Source organism: Alosa sapidissima, chromosome 7, assembly GCF_018492685.1.
Source record: "Alosa sapidissima isolate fAloSap1 chromosome 7, fAloSap1.pri, whole genome shotgun sequence".
In the NCBI taxonomy this organism is placed as follows: Eukaryota; Metazoa; Chordata; class Actinopteri; order Clupeiformes; family Clupeidae; genus Alosa; species Alosa sapidissima.
Window position 1 is genome coordinate 29637134 of NC_055963.1, and position 20305 is coordinate 29657438.

At 42.6% G+C, this 20305-nt stretch overlaps 1 protein-coding gene and 1 long non-coding RNA gene across 2 annotated transcripts in view; one reads left to right on the top strand and one right to left on the bottom strand.

Moving 5' to 3' along the window:
- The window catches only part of LOC121712850, a 15488-nt gene extending 784 nt beyond the window's left edge, over nt 1-14704 (bottom strand). Inside the window, exon 1 of the long non-coding RNA XR_006032662.1 lies at nt 14617-14704. This is a non-coding gene — a long non-coding RNA (uncharacterized LOC121712850). The remainder of the gene's footprint in view (nt 1-14616) is intronic.
- Nucleotides 1-20061, top strand: part of LOC121712847 (dysbindin-like) — a 20763-nt gene extending 702 nt beyond the window's left edge. Inside the window, exons 3-5 of the mRNA XM_042096905.1 lie at nt 14638-14787; nt 16246-16389; nt 17675-20061. Coding sequence (XP_041952839.1) covers nt 14638-14787; nt 16246-16389; nt 17675-17958 — 578 coding nt within the window. The 3' untranslated portion in view covers nt 17959-20061. The remainder of the gene's footprint in view (nt 1-14637; nt 14788-16245; nt 16390-17674) is intronic.
- Nucleotides 20062-20305: the final 244 nt, after the last annotated feature.

Genomic DNA, 20305 nt, shown 5'->3' on the forward strand with positions numbered 1-20305 from the left:
GAGTCAGCATTATTCTGCTTGATAGAAAAAAAAACATGACACTTTAACCTCCTCAGCTTGTTAAGTAAAACTAGACACACAGATTGTTCACTTGGGTAAAAAAAAACAATTCACTGTGCAGAGTGAACAATAGAGCTAAAACATGTGGTGTTCCAAGGGCTTCTCAGTAATTGTCTGTGTGGTTGGAGCCATAATTAACTCTCATTAGCACTGTCTTGCATGTGTCTGGCTCTCTCCTGGCATCTGCTTTCCTCTACACGAGGGTTAAAAGAAACAGACTGTTCGTATATAGACCTTTAGCAGTGGAGTGCAGCAGTGGGTTTATTCCAGCACTCTCACTCCTTTAATTAAGAGGATGACAGTTAGCACTGCGGTGGCGATGCACTCACGCAGACCTGCTCTCAAATCAGAGTAGTTTGATTTCCTTTCCAGTCGGCAGCTCAGACTCGGAGCTCAGAGCTGATCTGGGGTCAGTGAGAAAGTGTCAGTCTGTCTGGGTTGTACAAACAAACCCTTCCTGTCTCTGTGGTTTTGTCAGTCTTGAACACTGGTTTCCATTTAGCCAGCCACTCTGCCTGATAGCCTACACACACACACTGTGTTTTGCTAGGCTGAGTGTACGCATGGGCAAAGCCACATGGCCCTGCACTAGCTGCGGCTGTAGTGTTTTCTTATATAAGTAATCTGGTCACATGCCCTCCATGTGGAGAGACAGAGAGTCACAGAGAGGATCAGAGATGGGGCTGGAGTTGAGGGGAGTAAATATAGTCTGAAGGTGTTGACAAACAACACGGTTACGTAGCCAGGCAATCACAGCCAAACAGGTTGGCACACACAGCTGTAGAAAAGGCTGTGATGATCAACACAGTGTTTGTCAACTGAGACAAAGTAACATTTTCAGGCTCCATCCTCCTTTGCAAAACACACCCATCCTCTTAGCTCTTAGCCAGCAGTTAAAACTCTATGTGCAAAAACGATGTACCGTTTCAGTGTTCTTTTGATTGTCCCCAGGCAATGAAGGAGAACTATGTGTGTCTTTGGCTGTTGTTGGGTTTGTGACTCCTCTGAGCCAGTTATTTTCTGACTGTTGTTGTGCCTGTGTGCAGTGTGGCGAAACATATTAGGACACATCAGGACACAAATTGTCAGAGACAATTTATTCAACTCATAATTTCTGCACGCTGCATGGATTTCGCTCAGGGTGGAAATAGCTCTGTACTCTGACACAGAGTGGGTGTAAGACAAACGAGGGCTTAAGATATTACTTATGTAACCAGTGGATATTAAAGCCTGTATCCATCAGCTGTAAGGTCAAAGTGAATTGCTTTAAAACAAATCTGCAGTTTTTTATAACGTACATTGTTTGTATAATACATCAGGGTTATACACAATTTTAAAAAAGGAAAACAGACAGAGTCTCAGCATACAGATGAATTTATTATTAATAATTTAGATGTTGACATTACCATAAGTCCATCTTGACCTTGGGTGATAGTGGTTAGACACCAAGGGATTCAGTCTACAGAAAAATGTCCTCTTTATAATTAGCGTGATAACCATTGTGGTGGTCTGTATTGCAGCTTAAGGTCTGCTGGACATGCCTTTGACCAAATCACAGCCAAAAGAGGCTGTGGCCCTGCTGAGAGGGTAGGACTGCTCTCACTCCACCTTTAAATGGGAGGTGATCTCATTTACTGGGCTATGACCTCAGTCCCCTGAGGAGATGGAGAGATGGTGAGAAATAGAGAGGCAGAGTGAAAGATAGACAGATAGAGGTGAAAGGGTTCAGAGTCGGAAAATTGAGAAAATGACACTGGCATAGACCTCTGTAAGGTGCTTTGTTGTCTGCTGTAGCCCCAGCAGTGACTACAATAAGGGTGGAGGTGATTTGAAGGATTGCACAGGATACCGATATCTATTGTCATGGGAGCTTCTGGGGCTCACTCGGTCATGGTGAACTGTCTGTATGAATGTTTGTGAAATCAGTAGAGGTAGGCGGAGAGAATGGGACACCTAGAGCTTAATGAAATCTCTGACCTGACACAGTTACTCACACGCCCACTCAGAGGGAAAGAGACAGACAGACACACACACACACACAAACACACGCACGCACGCACACACACACACACACACACACACACACACACACACACACACACACACAGAGAGAGAAAGAGGGACAGAGACACAAAAAAGTGAGAGAGGGAGAAAGAGAGACATACATACAGACCTACACAGCAGAGTTTACAAAAAGGATTTGACAGCATTCTCTTAAAAAGAGAAGGCCATTTATTTTCCCCTTAGGATGAAAGGACATTATGTTGATCTGTTTTTTATGGTGACCATAACACTTCATCTCCACACAGACACGCTGATGCGTCAGCTTGCTCTTCACGCCCCAGCGCAGTGCATGCGTCCGTTGGCCATAAGTCACACATGCTGCAGCAAACACACGTGCCCGAGAAGGAGACAGAGAGGGAGAATGTGAGGGAACGAAGAGAAACAGACGCAAAGCCTAAGGCTAAAGGCCATAATCCTGCAACCTAGCGAAAGTGAAGTGAAATCCATCAGAATCCATCAAATTTTATCCATCACAGTCATCAATACAAAGAGAGACTTTTCTTATCGTTGGTCAGTGGTGGTCAGCTTGAATTTCCCCTTGGGGATCAATAAAGTATCAAAGTATCTATCTATCTATCTATCAGTGTGGATGCTTTTATCGGTTATAGTTATCGTTCCTGGTGTGAATGGCCCTTAAGACTGGAAGAATACTAGATGAATGTATCTGCCAGATTTCACTGGCCACTTTATGAACACACACTGAGAAATGCTCCAACTCCTGTCACCATGTGCTGCCTTCTTTCATTAATCCCTGAATAAAGGCAGTCAGGGTGCGAAGAGAATCAGCGAACAATGAAGAGGAAGACGAGGATGAGAGGAAATGATTTCAGGGCTGGCAAGTTGATGAGTTGTTACTGTTTGATGTCCTCCATCAGTTGTGCTATCCCGGTGTTGTTTGACTTAATCTTTTTTTAGCTCTGTACATTCAATATCTCTACGCATTTTAGCGCAATATAAATTCAATTCGGGGAGGTGCAATCTTTCAGCAAGCCATTACGGCCAAGCACTGAGGTCATCCGTCACTGTTTTGGACACGCCAGGCTTTTATAGTGGATTATTCCTCTGCATTGCTCAGAGAACCAGGGTAGTTGAAATATGACTCAGGTAGTAATGCATGCCCGCTTGTAATAAATTCACAAGGGAAATCACGATAGAGCAGATATTACTAAATGTCTTAGCCCTCCAACTTGACCTGATGCAATGAAACAGCTCAGTAGCTCCAATCTGAAGAGTGAACAGATTCCCAGATCCCACAGGTTCTTACCATTCATCTTTCTGTCACTGTCACTCAGTCAAATCATGTTAGACTAAACTAGAGCGCACCTCCCTCTCGGTGATGTTCTGGTAGTAGACATGTTTATAATAGTGTGTAGGTGGGTGACAGGCCTGAGGGGAGACATTTTGAAATGACAACTGAACTATTGTTATTCTGAGTTGAAATATACTGACAATGACCTGTCATGTTATACAGAAGAATTAAGTCAAATATGCAGTAAATGTTTACACAATGTACATATTTATTTGCTAAAACATAGTGTTCACTGTACTTGTTAACAGCTTTAAGCATCAGAGAACTGAGTGGTAAAGGGGTGTACATCTCCCTGGTGCTTGTTGTAAGCTGCCTTAAAGATTACACCATAAATCCACTCACTAGAAAACAGAATGTCACCCAGGACAAGGTTGTCCAGTGGAATAGCATTACATCTGACAGATACAGTATTGACCACGTCAGTCAACCTGAAGGATGGTTTCTGGAAAGATCTTCTAAAAAGGATGACACACTCGGCCATTAAACCAATAACCCAACAATCGCTTAGGGAGAGACCACATTTAAAGAGTAATATTCATTTCAGCCAAGGTCTGTGTCATACGAGGTGTGGCGACTAAATAAAGAAACTGTTATTACAGGTATAATGAGTTATACAAGTTTATGACACGGCTCTTCATAATGCTGCAGAACGCTCCATTCACTTGAATGGGCCTTCCCAACGTTTGGAGGTCTGATATGTCCCGACAGGGCGAACCTGCTTTAATGACCGGCGTTCCATACATTATCCTGTTTATTATTCGGCTATTTGCTAAAACGAAAAAATAAACTTCACTTGATATGTATGTTTACATTTATTTGTCTGATTATTTACTGTAATTGCCACACCTTGTAAATAGTACATTTGGTACACTTTGCAATAACATACTAACAAAATATATTCTGTTATTTAGTAGCATGATGTTGGAGAACTTATTAATGTATTTTATGAGTTCCAAACATATGTATGTGTAGATGAGGCAGTAAGGATATAAAATGTTCATGTATGTTTCTTCTGCTGTAATCAAAGAAGAATTATAATGCAGTCGTACCACCTGCCAGAGACGTTCAAACCCTTTCTGCAAATCAAATTAATCACACATTGCAAAGACAACGCACAGCAGAACAGCCTACATTGTATAACATTGCATTGTATGACACTCTCCAGCAGTTGTGTCACACAAGCACAAACACACATACACATACACATGCACACCTACACACAGACACACGCAATACTCTCCTTCGCAGTCTGTCCAATAAAGCCCTGTGTTGTATTGCGGTGGTCCTGTAATAGCCAATCCTGGTACAGAGAGAGATCAGTGGCCGATTATATAAGGCATCTATGTCTGTGAGGTAATTATGGCAGGCTGTGGCCATGTCTAAGGCAGGCCCCATGGCCTGTGCACTCTCCCCTGAGGTCAGGAAGCCATTGACTCTGAGCCCATCAGATCTGCCCGCCGTAAGCTCCTTACGTGGTCTTAACTCCTACGGCATTCCCGCGCTGCTCTGTGCTGGCATCTCGCACACAAACACCACACATGCAGCTAGGACTCGGCAGCCAATGAGGCCGCTAAAGCCCACTGACTTATATTTGTGTCATAGGCACACACACACACGTTACAGACTGGAGGACCCTGGGTGAAGTAATAGCGAGAGATATGGATCTAGCACCAATCGTAATGTACCAAATTGGGTTTTTGAAAGATCAAGGGTAAGGTCTAACAATACCAGAGTCGATTTTGTGGACCTGGCTTAAAGTAGAAGTGTTATATCAAGACTGTACTGTAAATAACTAGATGTACCGCATAGCGGTACAAAATATGACCGCAGCTCAATCCTGTACATCCGTTCCGCGAACATAAATTACACTAATCAATTTGTATCCATCTTCTACTCCATCCCCCACTCTTGAAACTTTTGTGTATGCTTGTTTGGCATGCCTGTGAGTGTGTGTGCGGGCCGCACAGCAAGTAGCCTACTGGCGCTGCGAAGGTGAATAGATTTGTAGCACTAGCCAAAAAATTTGTAGCATTGTTATAAAACCTCTAAAATCTCTAAACAATCACAAGTAGGGCAGTTCATCACAGTTCATCCATTGCAACTGGACTGATGAAAGGTCATGTACACCTGTAGGCTACATTGTATTTGTGGAAAGCAGAAGGTATCAGTTTTACATTTATTTATTTATTTACAAACAAAACAATCCCTGTCATTTCCATGCAGTTTTCAACAGCTATCAAGAAGAGAGGTCATGCCATGGATTTTTGTTAATGTTTCTTCTTCTACATATGCAAGATTTTAGTCATCTTTAGTTCATATGATATTCAACTTTATTGTCAATGCACAAATTAAATACCTATAGTCTAAAATGAAATCTAACCAGTGGTACAAATAACTGACATGTCCAAAAGGGCCTTCATGAAATGCGTCGCTAGACTGTTCACATTTTAACGGGCCAAGTTGAGAGCTGCGTCCGTTATTGTTCATGGGGAAAATACTGATTTCCACATTGCAACTACTGAATCCATGGTCAGGGACCAGCAGCAATGTCCTCATGGACCACAAGTGGGCCGCGGACCACTGGTTGAAAACACCTGGCTTACAGTATCAAGCAGACTTAAGCTGCCACCTCTTGGCGAAAAGTTGTAATACATTCCACCTCAGCTGCGTGAATCACAGAAAGCGCGAATGAAGTGGCCACTTCTAAATGGGACCTACTGTACAGTAGCTGAAGGTCTGTGGCTAAAGCAGCCATAATGAAGTGTTATCATTGTTTATGTAGCAGGATAGGTCTCCGCCCCTTTTTTCATCTTAATTGCTGACTTAGCTGAAGACCATCTTGCTAATTACCAGGTGGCACCTGCCACCTTATATCTAGGCAGCTGACTGCATGTCTCCCAATTCTCCACCTGTTGTGGAGAACCTACTTTGTGGTAGTGGTGTGGGAGCAGCAGGCTGTTTGGGCTGGTGCTGTCCTGTTGGGTGTTTGAGGAACAATCCTGAGTATGTTTGTCTCGTGGTTCAGCGGTGAGTCATTTGCTCTGATTCGAGCTTCTGCTTAAGGCAGCCTCGTATCCAATTCAGTGTAGAACTGTGGCCGTGCCCCTCCTCCACATGCAGGGGACAACGGTACTTCAGCGAACCCGGAACTGGTGGTTGACCATCTTCAAGCTTGCTGCTCCCACGCCACCTGATGCTGTCGCCCTGTCTTCTACTGCTGCTTATGTTTTATGTTTGTACTGTCTTTGTCCTCGTCTTGAATGTTTGTGAGTGAATGCAACCCCCTCTCTGTGCATACGTGCAGGTTGCGACCTTAAAGCTGACCAGGTGGTTGCGCTCATGCAGCCTGACCTCCAGGAGCTGTTGGGCCAAAGTGGGTGGCAAGCTGATTCCCAGGTGGTGGTTTCCCTTTACTGTCCTTTGTAATTGCTGTGCATCAAGTGTGTGGCGTGTTCACCTGTGTTGTGCTGTGCCTGGATCCTATCCCTTGTTAGCCTCTTGCTAGCCCTGGTGAGCCCACTGCCCTGTTCCCGGCCTATTGGACCTTGTGCAATATCTGTGTGCAACCTGCTTGTATGTGGGTGTATCTTGTATATGATTAGTCTCTTGTGGTTGTATTCCTGTTTGTGTTGTCTTTGTGCAGTCCATAATGGACCTGTTATTGTTATGTGTCAATAACTTGAGAGCCTAACCCTCGTGGTGTAGTCGACTAGCTCCATTCCAACATCTACCTCCGCCCTCCTACATTTGGATACTTCCCACACACACATGCTTTTTAATCGCATAGACTACAACTACCAAGCTGGAATCAAAGCACATCGATTCACCTCTCACACCCTAAACAAGCACTTCAAACAAACAAACAAGCGTCTCAGTCTCACGCATGTAAAGCCATAGGCAAAACTGTAAAGTAACGTTGGTAAATCATCCATCGCACAGAATGATTTTTGTAGCACGTGCAACAGGTACAGTACATACATCTCTCAAAGTGCACTCTAAAACATTTGGTTTAAATGGAGATGTAGCCTAGATCATCACTGGTGCGTTAATAAATCTACATGACGAGTTGACACAAATTATTCACTTTAACGAATTTATGTAGTCTAGTCACGTCGTCTCAGCCCTAGTTACTTGGAACCATGCTCTTACTTAACGAAACACCTTTGAAAATAGTGGATTGTTTGGGAATAACCGTTAGCTCAGATGCTTTTTGAAACTTTTTGTTGTCTTAATGCAACATTTTACACTGAAAGCACTGAAAGGGCCACCAAGGACTGTGAGCGGATCAACAGCATAAAAACCTATTTAGAAAAGCAGAAATGTCCCAGCTTGTTTAGGATGCTTCATAGACAGGTTATCTTTCAGGTAGGCCTATTTTCCAATAGAAAACCATCAGGTTAGCGAGCGCTTTGTGGCTAACTCACTTAGCTCCTGTAGGCTGGTCAGAAAAGAGATGACAGTCGAAAGATACAATTACAGCGTTGATATCAATTTGCTTGGTAATCGCATTTCGTGGTTTTCGCCAATAATCAAATTGGCTCCATCACTCAACCAATGCTAATGGTAGGCCTATTTTACCTAGGTTGTAGGCTATTGATACAATTACATTTCATGTGAAAATCATCCTACCCTTATTAGACGTTCTCTACGGTAAACTACAGTGTTGTCCTTGTAGGAAGCGTCTTGTCTTTCCAACCCACTTTAGATTAACTTCCAACAAAATTACGTCTCACTGCAACGATGCGCCATCTGGTGGACAAACGACTACGTAATGCCGCCAAATGATGAATATTTGGTTTTCCTTTAATCCTACTGAATTTGTAATTATGTATCGGCCGTTCTAATTGCCGATACCGATAGTATGTGCGTGCCTGTGTGTGTGTGTGTGCATGTGTATACGTATGTGTGCACCACCATCTACAGGCCACTGAGTTTAAAGTCACTAAATGTACACATAACTTATTTTTTTAGACCCCCCCCATGGAAGAAATTCTACGAAACTTGGCATACCCCCAGAGAATGTCAGGTTAATCATACACATAACATTTGGTGCAGTTCTGAACATCTTAACTGAAGAGGCGATTAAAGCCGAATGATATTGGGGGGGGGGGGGGACCAGGGGACCAAATTAAATTTTTCCGTAAAAGTCTAGTGGGGCTACATACCCACCAAATTTCATGTGCCCCGGTGTTTCGGTGTCCCGGGTATCGTTGACCAAAAATTCAGGAAGTAGATAAGTAGAAAAAAAAAAAACGTTGACAATCCCTATATGACCGCTTCGCTAGAGGCGGTCATAATAAGACAGGCAGGCAGGCAGACAGACACACAGACAGATACAGTATATGCAGAGACAGATAGAAAGATAGAGAGAGGGAGAGAGAGAAAGTATTTGTCATGCCAGTAAAGCTCACTTGAATTGAAAGAGAGAGATAGAGAGAGAGTGAGAGGGATGGAGGCTAGAGAATGGCAGAGTGATCCTTTGGGTAACTTGGCAAAAGTGGTTGTGACTAGTGGCTGTAAATGGACTGTAAAATATATCCTATTTGTGTGCCTGGTCTTGTATAACTGCATGTCTGAGAGTGAGGGCCTTGTTTGGGCTTGCGTAAGATGGCAAGTGGAGAGGGTACAGAGATGCCTCCAGGAGGAGGAGGCCAGCAGTGCCATTCCTCCCCCCGACCTCCTTCACCTCCTTCAGCCTCACGGCCACCCCTGTCTCACAACGTTTCTATGGGGGAACGGCTAGCTTAGGTTATGTCCACACATAGCCGGGTATTTTTAAGCACAGATAATTCATTTTTGTGGTTGTTTTGGCCTTTCGTCCACAAGAAAAAGGGCAAAGTGGAGATTTTTGAAAACTCAGTTTTGGTGTTTGTGTGTGCAAAAATACATTTTTTTTGCAATATAACAAAAATATTTTTTTTTGATTGTGACATGCCTTTTAACCTTTGTGTGAAATGTTTTAAGAATGTATTTTAAAATACGAGGGAGGAAAAACATCTACTTTTAAAAGTACTCGGCTACATGTGAACACAGCCTTAGAAGCTGTGGGCCAGAGCATGAACATTACTGTGATGACACATGCTACAGTGCTGAAGGGAGCGAAGCCAAACCAAGACAAGCCAAGCCGTCCCTGTACACAAATAAACATGCATCTGAGACAAACATCTTCATAACATGAGGCAGCTTAACTCTCTTCTGTCATGATGACTAATTACTTTATGTACTGTACATTGAAACAAGTTGAGGGTGGTTATGTTACTTAAACAATGCTAACATACATAGCTAAGCTGTCCTAAAAAAAACCTTGATTTCCAAAAGGTGGTATGAAAATACAGTCCAAAACATACACCTACAGTATCAGCAAATTTGGAATGAGTACTTTATTTCTTTGTAGTAAACAAAAGTACTCAACTAAGCAACTAGAGAGTGAGGCATATCATTAGCTGAAAGGATACTCAATTAAACCACAGCTATAATCCTTTGACAAAAAAACTGAAACATTTTGCTGCTGAACCAAGCAAACAGTGATGTCTTTTTTGTCAATATTTTTTTGTGTTTGCTTTCAAAAGCACATAAAAGCACACAGTAAATAAGCAAGCCCGTTGTGTAAGGGGGACTGTGAGAGGGACGCTGGACATTGTGGCCATGGGGCAGAGGAAGGGGTTTATGTAAGCTGTGTTTCTGAATCATCGTCACCGTCCTCCCCCAGTGTGCCCCCCACCCCCCCAGTGCCTGTCACTGCCCCGGCTTGCTTCTTCTTCTGGGTGGGTGGCACGGCTCTCTGCCCACTGCTACAGTATGCAGGGACTGTGAAAAGCCCCAAGTCCTCTCTGAGCCTGCAACAACAGCGGCGCTCGGGGAGCAGTAAGGGGTTAGGTGCCTTGCTCAAGGGCACTTCAGGCGTGACTGGTCACACACACCACTGGTCGGGGTTCAAACCGGCAACCCTCCGGTTACAAGTCCGAATGCGCTAACCAGTAGGCCACGGCTGCCCCACGGCTGTGTGTGTGCGTGTGTGTGTGTGTGTGTGTGTGTGTGTGTGTGTGTGTGTGTGTGTGTGTGTGTGTGTGTGTGTGTGTGTGTGTGTGTGTGTGTGTGTGTGTGTGTGTGTGTGTGTGTGTGTGTGCGTGCGTGTGCGTGCGTGCGTGCGTGTGTCTTTGTTTGTGGATCCTTGGATGGCTGAGCTCTGGACTGTGCTGGGGCTCTGGACTGATGCATGGCAAGATAAAGATATTGGCCACAAGGATGGCCAAGGGGCATGAATCATACAGTAATAACAAACAATGCTGCTGTATGAGTCCCTAGGCCATATATCAAGAATAGGTTGCATATATGCAGTAAAAGCTTACACATGTACTACTTTTTCTTGCGTATAGTATGTACATGAATTGCTTCCACATGCACTACGTTTTCTACTGTACAGTACATTCAACTACATCAACAGTTCCTGTCCACTCTATGGTGTTTTAAGCCTTCACCGTCGACTTCAAGTCAGCGCTGTGACCGTCGACTTCAAGGCACCTAACTCTAACCCTAACCCTAGTGCCTTCCATGCAGCGCTGTCTGGAAGACGACGTTGGGGGCTTAAAACACCAAGTAACTTCCTGTTCCCTGACCTCAACCCCATTGACCTTAAAAATGCAATTTCTGAAGCAGAAACAGGAACTGTGGAAAGTAGTTTGTTCATTCTGGGCGGAAATACCTGTTAATAGGTGCCAGAATTTGGTTGACTCCATGCAACACAGATGCGCAGCACTTATCAAAAGCAATGGTTTTGCAACTAAAAATGTCAACACTCCTACTTTTTAGAACAGACTAATATTCCTTTTCTTTGCTTCCTGTAAAAAATAATGCAGATTTACTGTACATTTGAAATATGTAAATAAAAACTATTAAAACGATTTTGCACTTGCTTTTTATTTGAACACAACTGTAGGCTAAAAGGTTACCAATCAGCCTTGGTTCGGTTGCGTGGCTTCTCATGTCATTTAGTAGGCTAAATCAGCTGATAAGCTTAACATTGCTATTAATTGACATAAAACATGAGGAGGAACACCCGAGGTTACCTGCTGCTGTTCTGCAATTAACCTACACTCTCATAGTTTTTTTTCTTTTCTCATGCTCGGATAGTTCTGCTCCATCTTCTCATCAACAATAAAAATACTCGCTAACTCGATGTAAGGGAGAGGAGCCTTGACTAAGGGGCCGTGCACACGACGCCGGTTTTTGTGAAACCGGTGAGGTTTTGTTAACGGTTACGCCTTGCATGTACACGACGCCGGCAGTTTAGGAGACTGAAACCGACAGCTTTTGAAACCGGCTTCCGAAGTGGGAACTTTTGAAACCGCCGGCTAACTTTCACCATGTAGACGCCTGTAGGTGCGAAGCCGGCAACTTTATGACGACAGAGCCCCACCTCTCAACTCAGCCACGGCACTCGACCTGACATGTTGCTTGTCAAAACAAACCAAACCATTTATTTATCATATTAAAATGTTTTTCTTTCCCCTGTCATGATTTATGTGCACAATGTAGCCTATCAGCCTTTAGTGGCTAAGTTAGAACCACACGTTAGCTTAACTTAGTTAAACATTAGCTTACTGCATGTTAGTGTTTTCTCCATTGGTGCTCAGACCTAATGCAATGCGTAGGCTAAGCATTTGAAATTTCACATAGCAGTCACATACCTTGAAAATGAACTTTATTAGTTTAACAGTTGAATTGAAAACCGAATTGTCTGTAGTCTCCTTATTTCATGCGACTGCTTAACCAGAGCACTTATTAGACATTCTTTGGCTTAACAAACTGTTTCAACAATGTTTTCTTCTACGCGATTCACGCGAAATTATCGTGAAGCTTCTGCACAGCGGCGCCATCGACTGGTCTGGCATATGCACTACAGCACATTTAGCCGGTTACACCTCTGTGTGTACACGCAAGGTTTTTTCTTGCCGAAGTCGTTAAAGGTGTGAAAGCGTTAAGAGAAAATCCACCCGGCGGTGTCGTGTAAACGGCCTCTAATTTGCGGATCCATATGCAACGTGGATAGTGCGCGTATAGGACGATCCGTCTGTGTAGCCTACATGTCAGGTCATCATGTCATTTCCAGGGCTGTTGTGAGGTGCCACGAGGAATCAAAGTGAAGGGCTGTAGTCGCACAGTGCAGGCTGTCTCAGGGCACAGCACAATACATGTAGCTGAGTACTTTTAAAAGCAGATGTTTTTCCTCCCTCATATGTTAACAGTGCACTATTATGTGCACTACTATGTACTGCATTTCGTTGCTGTACTGCATTTTGTTGTTGTACTGCATTTTGTTGTCTCTGTACTTGTACTCTGCACAATGACAATAAAGTTGAATCTAATCTAATCTAATGACAGTATCTTCCTGTTAAATATATAACAGGCCTTTGCTGTAAAGGGTAGGCTGTGGTAGGCTAAAAAGTTTAAAAGTAGAAAGTAGTATGTGTGAGAGCTTTTGACGGGGATGCAAGACAAAATAGGTTTATGTGCAAGCATTTAATTTGCATGCGCAAGAAAAAGTAGTGTGTGTGCAAGCATTTCATGTACATATGCAAGAAAAAGTAGTACATACGTAAGCTTTTAGTGCATACACGCGACTTGATATATGGACTAGGGGGCTCCTCATACTGCTGTGTCGTATACACACACACACACACACACTGACTCAAACACACACAAACAAAAACAGGCACACACTCACACATACAGTATACTGTACACACATGTATACACACAAGAAAACACACACAAACAGAGAGAGTGACACACACACACACACACACACACACACACACACACACACACACATTTTCTGTGTGCATATGACACAGAAAATGGCCCATCATCTTGTGAGCTACTGTGGTTAATGTGGTGAGAAGGACATGAGCACAAAAACACTGGCACTGATTGAGAAACAGACAATTGAGGCAAGACGAGGATCAGGGAGGTGTGGAGTGACAGAAGAAAAAAAGAGTCATGTCATGTATTCAAAACATTATCTAGATTGACAATGTCTTTCAGCATGGTCATCAAAAGGACTTAATTCCCCCCTGTACGTCTCTGCCTGCTCCCCCCCCCATTTCTCTCATGTCATATGAGCAGACTAAGACTCAGGCTGTCAGCTGGCTTAAGCCTCACAGTTCTCTCTCTCTCCCCCTCTAAGCTGCTCTCGCACTGCAACCCCACAGGCCTCCTATTCCTGGAATACCAGCCAACTGTAGTCCAGCCCTATCCACGCCTCAGTGCATCTCACCCTTACACACACCACACACACACACTCAGAAACACACACACACACTCAGAAACACACACACACACACACTTGAGCATGAGCTTGACAAACACAAATTCAAATAAACTCAGTTGCAGGATTACACACACACACACACACACACACACACACACACAACCATCTCATAGTAGCCTCCTGCTAGCCTCCATCACTCTCTGCCCCCCTGGGTTCTGTGTATTGATTTCTGCTCTTTAGTGCTTACTGCCCTTTGAGTCTGAGCAGCACCGACGAGCGCATTACATAAATCACACCCCCACCTCTAGTTACCGCAATGGCTGCTGCTGCCCACCACTAAGCAAGGAATGGCCTTTTTGCTTGAGGGTTTGGGAATGTCTTTACATTTTGAGGCATTTCCATGTATTAGAGTTTGTGCCTGTGTGTCCTGTGTAGGTGGGGGTAGAATGTGCATAAATGTGCATTCGGATTCTGCCATCTGTTAGTGTATATGAGAGGAAATGCTAGAGTGGATGTAGTTAACGCGTTTTTAAAGATAAACAGTCCCACTTCATGCGTTTAAAACTGCAATACATTAAAGAGGTGCTAGGGGCATGCATGCCCATTTTACTGTAAGAGGACAGTGTTCATGCACTGCACACATACCGGCAATAATTACATAACATACTTGCATACATATATAAAGAAACATTTGAATAATCTTTTTTCCTAAATACTTAAAGAGATATGAACAACTTCATACTACTTATTCATGGGTTTCATCAGGTCCCTTTCCACAGGTGTATAAAATCAAGCACCTTAATTATCAATGCAGACTGCATGGTGCTTGATTAATACACCTGTGGAAAGGGACCTGATGAAACCCATGAATACAGGCATGAGAAATGGCCCAATCACTTGTCTGTCCACTGACCTGCATTTCTCTGGTGTACAGCGGAGATGGAGCATGCCCAGAGGGTTTTGGACATGGATGCGGGCCAGCAGCTGAAGCTGAAGGAGAGACAGCGCTTCTTTGAGGAGGTCCTCCAGCACGACGTGGACGTCTACCTGTCCACATCGCACCTCCAGATCGACAACAAGAAACGTCAGTTTCAATCCATCTCCAACAGAACCAATGCTGATAGCGAATGTCTGAAGTGCAGACACACACACACACACACATACACACAGGGATGGGCAGTATTTATAATTCATGTATTTAAAATACATTTCAAATATAAAACATTTTGTAATTTGTATTCACACACACACAGACTCACACACACACAGACTCACACACACACACACACGCCATATTTAGATTAGAATGCCTTTATTGTCACTACACAGTTGTCCAATGAAATATATGAGTGATGCATACAGTGAAGACACAAGAAATAAAATCTTCAAACAGATTCAACACATACATACAAGAGCAGTATTGTGGGGGACATTATGAGCCTCCTTCCTCCCCCTTACCAGTTATTGCGTAATAAGCAGAGCTAACACATAGCTATCCCCTGTGTTATGTCTAAGGTATTTGTTGTGGTTATTCAAGGTATTTGCTGTGTAACTTGCGCCAAGATTGTCTACAATTACAACTTAGCCAACAACCCATAGCACATTGTGAATACCATTCAGTCAGATCTGTTTAAGCAATAAGCCCCGAGAGGCCGTAGGTTACACTGATTTTAGAACAGCTAAGGGTTTCGTCCTTGTTTAGTCCTTTATTCTTTTATACTGTAAAAAGTATAAAAGAACAAGTAAGAGCTAAAAGAGCAATGTGGATGTAGTAGGTTAAACAAGCAAATGTGCACCCAGATATGCACCAATACCTGCACACAGACATACTATATAAATAAGAATAAAGAGCAATGAGTAGTAAGCAAAATTTGTGCTAATTACAATCAGCTGGTTTCAAGTGAATGGTTGGAACAGATCAAGTCATAGCCATGTGTCAACATGGAGGGGTGGGGTGGGATGGGGGGCATTGAGGGTTGAACAAATTACAACCATAAGTATAATCATCATATGAACATTGCATTGGTATAGAAAAATAGGTTCAGAAAGTGTGACCAAAGTAGCAAATATTCAAAAACCTTTGAAGGAAGGACCTTTGTGCAGGGACAGAAGGTGGCATGGGGTGAGTAAGAGAGCAAAAACTAACTTATGTAGTTTAAAAAGTGTCATAGCTTAGTCTAGGGTGCAGTTGTTTTGAATACTGTTTACATGCTCACATACGAGCATGTATGACAACCCCTCCATGACATAAGACAATAGCTACAGTTAATACTTTGTAGTACATCCACCTTTTTCAATCTGTATTTTATAATTCCAATGTATTCTACAATGTTTGAGTGATGGCTCAAAGAAGGATTATTGTGACAAGTCAGTGTTTTCCTGCTAATTCTCTGTAAATCAGGTTTCTTCAGATCATCTCACCACTCTCTTTCAGTTATTTAACCATTTAGCATACCATTTTCCAGTTTGTAACAAGTGACTATTTTGGACAGCGGTGAACAGAATATGATTCTGCGTATGCCATGTGATATGTGAACTGCAGCTCCTATGGGGAGTATCTCATCAATGGAGGTGAATGTGGACCTGTTGGAGCAGATGGACCTGATGGATATCTCCGATCACGAGGCCCTGGATGTGTTCCTCAACTCTGGGAGTGACACCGGCCCGCTGGCCTCGCCCCTACCAGGTATTGTGTAATAAGCGGTGTGTTTGAGACTGATAAAGTAACTGCTCACATAGCTATCCCCTGTGTCACGTCTAAGGTACTTTTTGTGGTTATTATTAATTGCTGTGTAGCATGTGCCAAGATTGTTATGTCTTGAATCACAACATAGCCAACCCACCATAGCACATTGTGAATACCATTCAGTCAGATCTGTTTAAGCAATAAGCCCTGAGAGGCCATAGGTTACACTGATTTCAGAACAGCTAAGGACCGTAATTTAGCATGACGCGCAAGCAGAGTGCCTAACCCCCGAGTGCCTAACCCTCGAAACGGAATTATAACGTTTCTGGTTATGAGTTCCACCAATAAATTGACGTTCCCGAACCGGTTAGAACAAAAAACCGGAACGGTTAATTTCGTTCCTGTCAGCTGTTTAATGCTATAGAATTATGTCACATCTTTCTCATCCAGCTTAAACCAAATGTAATAATATTACAACCATTATTAAATAATAATAATTATATTATTAATAATAATAATAATTAAATAGGCCTACAATTATTTCAAATGTGTAGTTTATTGTTAAAAGAGAAAATGTCCACACAAACATAACAACATGATTAAGACACGTGGTTATGCCACTCGGGCAACATCAAATTCCAACTGTTGGGGGGAAAGGCCATCCAGTAGCCCTAGGCCTACTCATACCGTAACAAGCCATCTGTGCATTAGGCAAACAGAGGTGTTGGCGCCATTTAGCCAAATGTTCGCTAGTCCATCATTAACGTGGAGTCGACAAATATAGCTATTGTTATTGTGTTTGGAATGAGCGTTTTAATTAACGATGGATCGTAATTTACCCCTTATTTAAGATGTGGAGTGGAGACTTTGTAATCCACCGCTCTCTCTCCATAAAGTCAGCGAATGTCTGATGTGATGTCACACAGGAAGTGAACCTCAGTCGTCATGGTAACGTGCGCAGGAAAATAATTACTTTTTTTTTTTAGGCAACGAAAACTTTGAAGAACGAAATAAAACCGGTATTAACCGGTTACCATTATTTTTAAATAAGTGTTCCTGTTCCAGAACATAAAAAATAATAATGTTTCCGGTTTTGTTCCTGTTCCCTGTAAAATACAAAAAGTTCCCGGTTTTCGTTTTCATTCCTTGAACCGGTTCAAAGCCCTGGTAACATTACAGTTTTTACACTGAATATGTATTTGATACACTAGCATTCATAGTAATAAATGCAGCCCTTTCAAGTCGTTCAAGTCGTGTATGCTTTATGCATTGTTCTGTTTGCCAGACGTGTGCGATGAAGAGGATGATGATGATGAGGATGAGAATGAGCTGATTTACAAGGACGGAGTGGGCCCTCAGGGATCCATCAGGCGACGCCCCGGTTCTAAGAACCGAGGGTCATCCGGGTCCACAGGCTCAGCTGACCCAGACAGCCAGGACACAAGTGAGGGCGGGGATTACACACCCGTCATCCAATCAGACGAGGAGGAGGTGCAAGTCGACACGTTCCTCTTCTCCGCTACGTCATCAGGGAAGGAGGAGGAAGAGGAGGAGGAGAATGAGGAATGAGAGATTTTGAATAGGTGTGACGGTTATCCAACTACAGTTAGCAGAGTGTGAGAAGGTCACGTGTGATCCTCGTTAGCTTCCTCCCCTTTCTTTCCCACAGACAGTGTTGTACCCTTGCCAGTCTCTTCAGAGAAACTCCAAGGTCGACCGCAAAAGAACTGGTAGATGCCATGCCTTCTTCTCTAGGCTGGCACAATAGCAGCCCTGTGGGACACAGCAGTCTACTCATGCGCCAAGCTTTTCAAATGCCACTGTTATGTACATGTAATTGCAAATTTCACAAGTTGAAACAAATGATGCCCTTCAACTGCCATGCATATTTTTTTATGGAGTAACACTTTATTATGGGTGTAACAGTTCACAAAAAATAATTGGCTAAACTGACATATGGTCCACCATTTAATATGTTTGTGTGGGAAACAATTCAATGGCAAAAGAACCTGTTGATTGCTGGTAAAGACTGCATCCGGTACACATCTGCATTGAACGTCCTGTACTAAACAGTTCGGTATGAATACGTGTACCTTTACACCCCTACTTAATTAGGTGTCATATTAACGTTTTATGGCCAGAGTAAAAAAAAAAATACATGAAGAGAAGCAGAGTTATGTGTGGTTAATCAATTACCATGAGTGGTTTATTATTTAGTGGTTAAATGTATTATTCAACTCACAAGTAGATCCCAGTGTTGTAACAGCGAAACAAACAGACAGAAATCCTGACAGCTGACTGCCAAATGACATGAAAATATTTTGTCTATCTGAGAGGAGTCTATACTTTTCATTTCCTGAGACATATTTGACCTTAAACAGGAACTCTGTTGACATGACACATGCGAAGTGTGTTAGTCCTTTGAGCCTGCGGGGTGGGAGGCAGAAAACCAGGTACTGTCTCAGCTAGAGGGTGGCAAACTGTGTGGAAGAGCTGAAATGGCTTAAGCATTAAGGGCCGTTCACACCAAGAATGAGAACTGTAATGATAACGGCAAAGTATTGCTCTAGCTAATATGAATGACAATGTCCACACATGAACTATAACATTAGCTGATCCACAATATATGCGGCTCTTTGTCAAGCGGATGTCCGACCCTTTGGGTAATATGCTGCTTATATGCGGACATTATGTGTGAACGACACCGATGCACATGAACAGTGGCTGAACAGATTGAACGTGGTTGAACCCACACATGAACAGAATCTCTGGATGTTCTTCACTTTGTTCAGACATGCACTCATTTACATGGAGAGAGTTATCTACATATATATGAATATATATATAGATATAGATATATGAATACGGCCCAACCGCTTGACATCCACAGAACATGCAGACTTACACCTATGTCTGAAAGCAGCTATTAACAACATGAAGAACAATATTGTCAGGGTCACTTTCATTTCTCGTTATAGTTAACGTTCTTGGTGTGAATAACCCTTTACTTCTTTCATTTTTCTTGGCCTTTCAGCCTCAGTGTTTGTGATTCATTGATTTCTCATTGATTTACTTCCATTTGCATTGAATCATTACACATGCTGTACAGGACTCAAAGCCATTGCTTACAGTACCTCACACACAATTGCTTTACACTCTCAAGACAGCTCTCTCTACTGTATTATGTGATCTACGTGTATCTACATAATATGTGTGGGACAATTTAATGAGCATGGGTCTGAATAACTTTACTTTTGAATGCATGCCATTATGTAAGCATTTCACAGAAAGAGTACTTTCCTTTGTAGCGTATAAGTGCTTGAAGTGAAGCATGTCGCCTTGATAAAGCAGACGGCTCATTCCAACATCATGAAAAAAAAAATTGGCATGGAAAGTGGTTTGGTCAGATTTTGCAGCAAGGATAGTGTGGCATGAGTTTAAGCCTATAACTCCTGTTATAAAAACTGTTTTTGTATTGTCATGTCTTTGTAAGTGTATGTGCGTGTGGATGTGTAGTTGTGTAAATGTTACTGCGTGTGTGTGTGTATGTGTGTGTTTCCAAAAGAACACTGCGTGTATGGTGTGTCGGTGTAAAAAAAAAAACAGTTGTACGTTTCCCTCCCCACCTACCATCTTCAGGATGAAGAAATAAACATGTTCATACATATCCAATATGTGCACTTGTCTTCATCATTCACATTTGTATGAAAGAGAGACCACTTTAGTATGTGACCTAAAATCCTCATTAAAAATAATTTCCCATCGATTACAGGTAAGCAGCTCCTCCAAAACATCACATTAGACATGGTTCTGATCTGGGCCTAACTTGTTTGGATTGTTTCTAATGAAATACTTTACATTTAAGGCAAAAAATATCCAACTTTAATGTCCTTTCTGTTACTGAATTATAAAAAAT